The sequence below is a fragment of the Euphorbia lathyris genome, chromosome 3 (genome assembly GCF_963576675.1).
Source record: "Euphorbia lathyris chromosome 3, ddEupLath1.1, whole genome shotgun sequence".
NCBI lineage: Eukaryota > Viridiplantae > Streptophyta > Magnoliopsida > Malpighiales > Euphorbiaceae > Euphorbia > Euphorbia lathyris.
This window is the reverse complement of record NC_088912.1, coordinates 38,316,035-38,323,015: the sequence shown is the minus strand read 5'-3', so window position 1 is coordinate 38,323,015 and position 6,981 is coordinate 38,316,035. Positions and strand designations below refer to the sequence as shown.

Below are 6,981 nucleotides of genomic sequence, written 5' to 3'. Positions count from 1 at the left end.
AGAGGATATAACAATAATTTTCAATGTTCGTGTCATTTTCGGGTTCACATGTCAACCCTAACCCAATCCAAAAATTTGCGTGTCAGTTTCGTATCAACCCAAAAATGATACATTACCTACTAAGCTAAATCCAAACACTAAAATTAGGTGTCGTGTAATGGTGTCGTATGTACTTTTGACACCTCTAGCTAAAACATCAATTTATCTTTCCTGGTTGACGTAGAAAGCCATCAGTTTCAAAAATCATATATGCAATATCTTCAGTTGTTTTGCAAATCCATGTTTTCATGTAATTTCCAAGCAAACTACTTTATCTGCCCCTCTCAATTTCATACTCTTCACCTTAACTAAAATTGCACATGACACCTAATGATCTGCCTCCTCCATCTGTTAAAACGCACAATATATATAAACCCTCTTTCACTTCCTCATTCATCATCAATTCCAACAAGTTCACTTCTTCATTTTTTTCATTTCTAAATAACTAGCTAGTACTGCAAAAATGAAGATGAACCAACAATGGCTTTGCTCTATTTCCCTTGTAATCATCCTCCTCTACTGCACAAACATTGCAGCCCAGTCACCTGCTTCTGCTCCAGCTGCTCAGGGACCAGCAGCTTCATCCCCACCTGCTCCCCCGGCAATAACACAGACACCTGCAGCCTCTCCTGCACAGCCATCTTCAATTCCTCCGCCCACAAACGTCACTAAAATCCTCGAAAAATCAGGGCATTTTTCGATATTCATCCGCCTCTTAAGATCAACGCAAGAAGAAAACCACTTCCTTACTGTCCTTAACAACTCAAACAATGGCCTAACTATCCTTGCACCATCAGATGGTGCTTTCTCCGGTCTCAAATCAGGCACTCTTAACTCTTTAACCGATGAGCAGAAATCGGAGCTGGTGAAATTCCATGTCATTCCTTCCTTTCTGTCGATTTCACAGTTCCAAACCGTGACTAATCCCGTCGGAACTGAGGCGGGAAATGGCGGAAGAGTTGCTCTGAATTTCACCACTTCTCCTACTTCAGTGAGCATTAGTACTGGATTGACTAATACTAGCATTTCTGGCACTGTTTATACTGACAATCAGCTTGCTATTTATCGGGTGGATAAGGTTCTGCTTCCTGCGGACATTTTTAGTAGTGATAAAGCTCCGGCTCCGGCACCAAAAGCAGCAGCAGCAGCAGCAGCAAAAGGACCAGCAGCAGAGAAAATTCCCACGACTAAGAGTTCTCCTTCTACGGACACTCCTGTTGTTTCTACCACCACTGCTTCTACTTCTGCCGCGGCTGTAAGTTTAGTAAAGAGTAATGTGGTCATCACCACCGGAGTTGCTATCATTGCAGCTGCTTTCCGGTTGTGATATGGATTTTAGTATTTATCGGCCTTTGATTGGGATTTATTGAATAATTTTCATTTTTCCTTTTGATTAATTAGGGTTTGAGGGTTTTTTGTTTTATCAATATGTAACTTTGTAATAATAAATATATTTTTGTATATTTAACCACTTGATTGACCTATTGTTAATATTTCATACAATGATATATTAATACTAATATGAATGATCTAATTCATTTGATTATTAGAGTTTATGTTAAAATCGCTACTATCAACGCACTATTTCTCGAGTAGTTTAAAAAGTAAAAAACGGTTAATCTCCTATTGTAGAATTTCTCGGTGTTTTGACTGAAACCAATTTTCATGTCTTTGATAAATTGATGATAGAAGCAAAAGGTAATTTGATAGTGATTGATAAAAGTGGTGAATATGCCTACCTTTCATGTCTTTTTCCTTTTTAATTTTTAATTTTTTCAAAAAGGTACATTTTGTTCCCTTTTCATAATAAGGAAGGGATTGATAACAAATGAAAGTTCCATTTATTCATGTTTTCGCATTTTCCATCTTTTATAAGGATATATTTATTTATTTTGTTCAATTAAAATACATGTTGAAAGTCATTATAAGAAAAATTATCTTTGGTGGCAAAAGAATTACCGGGACACAAAAAGACTCGTTCAGTGGTGTTTGGTTGCTTCTTTTTATACTCCTCTTTGCATTTTCATTTCATAAGAAAGAGTTTTAGGTGTTTGGTTAGTGATCCCTATTTGTCTTTTATATCTGAAAAAGCAGCTTTTTACAAAAGTAAGGAATCACCGTTTTTTAGAAAAACAATTTTTTCCAACAACAAACAACAGATTATAACCGCAAATAGTATGTAAAAAAAAAAACAAATGAGCCCTAAAAGTATAAATCCTATAGCGAGGACATAAAAAAAATTAACCTTTGTCCCAATTATAGATTTGGTATGCTCGGTGTACTACGTCATTTGTGTATTAGATCAATAATTTAATGTCATATTATATAATTTAGGGTCTCAATTTTTTTTTTTTATGGATAATGTGGTCGGTTGTATTATTAAATTATTTCTTTTGACGAGAAATTTTGCTAATTAGATAGATACTCATTATGTTTTTTTTTTCCTATTAAAAGTGAAATCGATGGATTAAAACAAAATAAGTTTAAATTTGAAAGTGGATAATAACTGAATGTATCTCCAAAATGAAAATTAATTGATATACATTACATTTGTGAATCTCAAATTTATGACTTGTAGAATTCTTTTTTATATGCTTTTGCAAGAGTATGGGTTGGAAACTACAAACCTCTGACCTATGAAACTAGAGGTGCACCAATTGAGCAATCTTTCTTTGGTTATATAATTTGTAGAATTGAATCCTCTTGAATTTATAGTTTGTGAGGAAAAAAAGATTAAGAGTAAGACTTTCGTATTGTTTGATAAAATTAAAAATTAAATGCTAAAAAAAATAATTGTTAAATTTTAAGTGTTAAATATTGTAAGTGGTGAAAGTACTAAATAATACAACTGTTTAATAAATACTTAAAATAAGTACTCAATATAAAAATGTTAGTTAAAACTTTAAGTTAAATATTTGACTTATTAAGGTGATGTTTGGTAAAATTGGAAATTAAATACTAAAACAAATGAATACTGAATTTTAAGTGTTGAATATTATAAATGCTGAAAGTAATAAATGATGAATACTAAAAATTGGCGATGAATATAAAAATATTAGTTGATAATGTTTAACCTTTTTAAAAAAATATTTTTAATTTAAAATGTTAAATTAAATATTTTGGAGAAATTACCGTTATCAAACATAAATTAAATACTCGTAAGTGCTTAACATTTTAATTTAAGTAATTAAATGAGTTATTAAACAAGTTGTTAGGTTTGATAACATTAAAAAAAAAATCACATAATATTCATATTGACATCCAAAATGATTATTATAATCAATGTGAAATTGGAAAGATACTTCAATTATTGATAATATTTAAAACTTAAATGATTTGATTGATTATTCAGTACTTGTTGTGAAAGCAGTTTTATGATCACTTGCAACACAATCGATTTAGACATCCCAAACATTTGATAACTTTATTATCATGATATGCAGTTTAAACTAATTTCTGCATCAAACTCAAATCCATCTTAATTTGTACATAAATTTCAGCTAAAATGTCTTTCTGAAAATGCTCCCCTTCCTTTTTTGATACAGACTAACCCTTTTTTAACATCCATCCACTAATTTAAAATTAATTTAATGTTAACTAGTTAATTTTAGCTAGTACCATATCTCTCTCTCCACCAAATTATAAATTAATTATATAGATAATTTCTTCATTAATACACAATTTAATCCTATCTTTACAATTATAAAACCCCCCTTAATTTATTTCATCTAAACACATCAAACTTACACATCAACATATTCTATCAACATTTTAGCAAACATCACAAAAATGAATCACAAAATATTCTTCTCAATTTCACTCATTTTCATACTCTTTCACTCCACCAACACATTAGCTCAATCACCCGCCGCCGCTCCCGTACAGTCACCACCAGCTCCTCCTCCAGCACAACCACCGTCCGCGGTGGTAGCTGCAACACCTGGCCCTACAGATGTCGTCAAAATCCTCGAAAAAGCCGGTCATTTCACCGTCTTAGTCCGCCTACTTAAGGCGACACACGAGGATTCCGAACTACTTTCTGAGCTGAACAACACGAATAACGGAGTAACGATCTTTGCTCCCAATGACAACGCGTTTTCGGGGCTTAAAGCGGGGACTCTCAACACGTTGAGAGATGAACAGAAAGTTGAGTTAATGAAATTTCATGTGATTCCAGGATTTTTATCGGCTTCTCAGTTTCAGACAGTGACTAATCCTGTGAGGACACAAGCGGGAAGTGGTGACAGGGTGTCGCTAAATGTTACTACTGTCGGGAATTTCATCAATATAACAACTGGATTGACAAATGCAAGCATTGTAGGAACTGTTTACACAGACAATCAACTTGCTATTTATCAGGTTGATAAGGTTTTACTTCCTGTGGATGTTTTTACTCCTAAGCCTCCAGCTCCGGCTCCGGCTCCGGGGCCGGCACAGGAAAAGCCGGCGAAAGATAAAAGTACTCCTTCTGTGGATAGTCCTGCTGCTTCTAAAGACGTGTCTGGCGCAGTAAGTGTTAATAAGAATTGGGTGTTTGTTGTTGTTGTTTTGGTGGCTGGAATTTTCTAACAGGAATCTTGGGTGTGATTCTGCGTCTTTGAATAATGAAGATGGTGGTGAGTGATTTTGAATAATTTTTATTTGGTACAATCAAATCTGCAAGTGTATATCCATTGTTGCTTTGAGTTATTGTATAGCTGGCTTTCAATCTTGGCAGGGATGAAGACGATGAGTGATTGGGTTTTTATTTATTTTTTTTTTTTTTTGCTTCTTTTGATTGCTTCGCCTGATTTAGGAGGTTGGGGGATTCTATTTTGAATTTTTAATGTCTACTGTTCTGTTCTCCAACTGATTCTGATTCGGAGACGAGTTGAAAGAAACAAATTAATATTTTGAAATAAAAAATAATAAAAAATGCATCATGTAGGAAGTGGAGCAAGGGGAGATAATGGAAAATCATGAAGATAAGAAGAAATGATAAAGTAAATAATTGGATTCAAAAGTCAAAAAAATAAATGTATAGAGACAAGAGACAAGTATCTAGAGTAGAATGTGGTATTTATTCATCCACAATTGTGATAAATCTAATGGTAATGAGTTAATTTTATATGTTTATATAAGTATGCAACTTTTGTAATGTGATGAGTGAAGTTGACAAAAAAAAAAAAATATATATATATATATATATATATTGCGTAAGAAAGTGTAAGAGATTAATAAAGAGAAAATTCTTGTGTTTTGTGTCATTTATTATTTAATTCCGAAAAAAATTTTAGCCCTCTTAAAATTACAATTCAAGTCCTTGCCAAATATCATTTTTTAGTCTCTTTATTTTAACAAAGTGGTATCAGAGCCACATTACGAGAGTCAGTCTTCGCCAAACATATACCCTATAAAAAATATCAGACGGTCTCAAACTTCCTTATCAATACCCTCAGCTCACCAAAACCAATAATTCAAGTTGGTGTATTCGAATGAAGGCGTTACTCGAATGTCAAGATGTCTCGGATATTGTCGAAAAAAGCTATGTAGTCCCAGCCAACGAGGTAGCTTGCCACAGACAGAAAAAGGTACTCTGCAGAAAAATCGCAAAAGCGATCAAAAGGCACTTACTCTCATCCATCAAGGTTTGGATGAATTAATGTTCGAGAAAGTAGCTGAAGCTACCACGGCCAAACAAGCGTGGAAAATCCTACGAGTTTCTCTTCAAGGGGAGGAGAAAGTTAAAAAAGTTCTCTTGCAGATGCTGAGAGGAGAATTTGAGACAATGAGAATGAAAGAGACGAAGGCCATTAGCGATTACTCATCCCGAGTAAAATCTGTCGTAAATCAGATGCGGCAGTATGGAGAAAAAATTGAAGAGTCCAGAATTGTTGAAAAAATTATGCGATCACTACTACCAAAATTTGATTACGTAGTGGTGGTATATAGAGGAGTCCAGAGACATCAGCGAAATGTCAGTTGATGAAGTTGTAGGGTCATTACAAGCACGCGAGGAGCGGTTTGAAAAACGAAGAGAAGATTCTGCAGAACAAGTCTTAGCAACAAAGACTTGTTTAAAAATGGCGAAAGTAGTCAGTCCGGCAGAGGACGCGGAAGAGGTCGAGGAGGAAATGGTAGAGGACGAGGACGTGGCAGAAGTCAAGGCAGAAATGAAAACGACAACAACAACAATGACAGAAGCACTCAATTCACCAGAGGCAGAGGAAGAGACCGAGGACGTGGTCAAGGAAGAGGAAACTAGAGGTCGAATGAAGGACGTAACAAGTCCAATATTCAATGTTAGAATTGCTCTAAATATGGTCACTACGTGGTGGAATGTTGGAGTCCGCCTAAGGAGGCAGAGGAGATAGCTAACAACATCCATGAAGAGGAAGTAACAGGCGCAGTGTTACTTACCTATGAAGGAGAAGAAAATCGTGAGAATAACATATGGTATCTTGATAATACGGCAAGTAACCATATATGTGGTGACAAGAATATGTTCGTGGAGCTCTATGAATCCGTTCACGGTAATGTTGTATTTAGAGATTCCTCCAAGGTTCCTATTACAGGCAAAGGAACCATTCTTATTTGGCTCAAAAATGGCGCTCACTAGTTTATTGATAATGTTTATTATGTTCCTAACATGAAAAGCAATACTTTGAGTTTGGGACAGTTACTGGAGAAAAATTATGAAGTTCACATGGTGGACCGGAAACTACTCCTGTTGAATGAGAAAAATGAGTTGATTGCACGAGTACCCATGGAGAAAAACAGAATGTTCACAATTAACATTCATATGGACGTGGCCAAATGTTTGAAAGCTTGTGTGCAAAGCCCCCCTAGCTTTGGCATCTACGGTATGGGCATCTCAATTTTGGAGGACTGAAGCAGTTGGGACAGAAACAGATGGTAAACAGATTGCCTCACATTGACCAACCCCATCAACTGTGTGAAGGA

At 35.0% G+C, this 6,981-nt stretch overlaps 2 protein-coding genes across 2 annotated transcripts; both read left to right on the top strand.

Annotated features, from left to right (window-relative positions):
- The first annotated feature begins 452 nt into the window (after positions 1 to 452).
- On the top strand, positions 453 to 1,523 carry LOC136223792 (fasciclin-like arabinogalactan protein 12). Its single transcript, XM_066011967.1, has one exon. It carries the CDS (start codon positions 503 to 505, stop codon positions 1,364 to 1,366), a length of 864 nt encoding a protein of 287 aa, XP_065868039.1. The 5' UTR covers positions 453 to 502; the 3' UTR covers positions 1,367 to 1,523.
- Positions 1,524 to 3,749: 2,226 nt separating this feature from the next.
- LOC136223746 (fasciclin-like arabinogalactan protein 12) lies at positions 3,750 to 5,198 on the top strand. Its single transcript, XM_066011898.1, has one exon. It carries the CDS (start codon positions 3,829 to 3,831, stop codon positions 4,606 to 4,608), a length of 780 nt encoding a protein of 259 aa, XP_065867970.1. The 5' UTR covers positions 3,750 to 3,828; the 3' UTR covers positions 4,609 to 5,198.
- Positions 5,199 to 6,981: the final 1,783 nt, after the last annotated feature.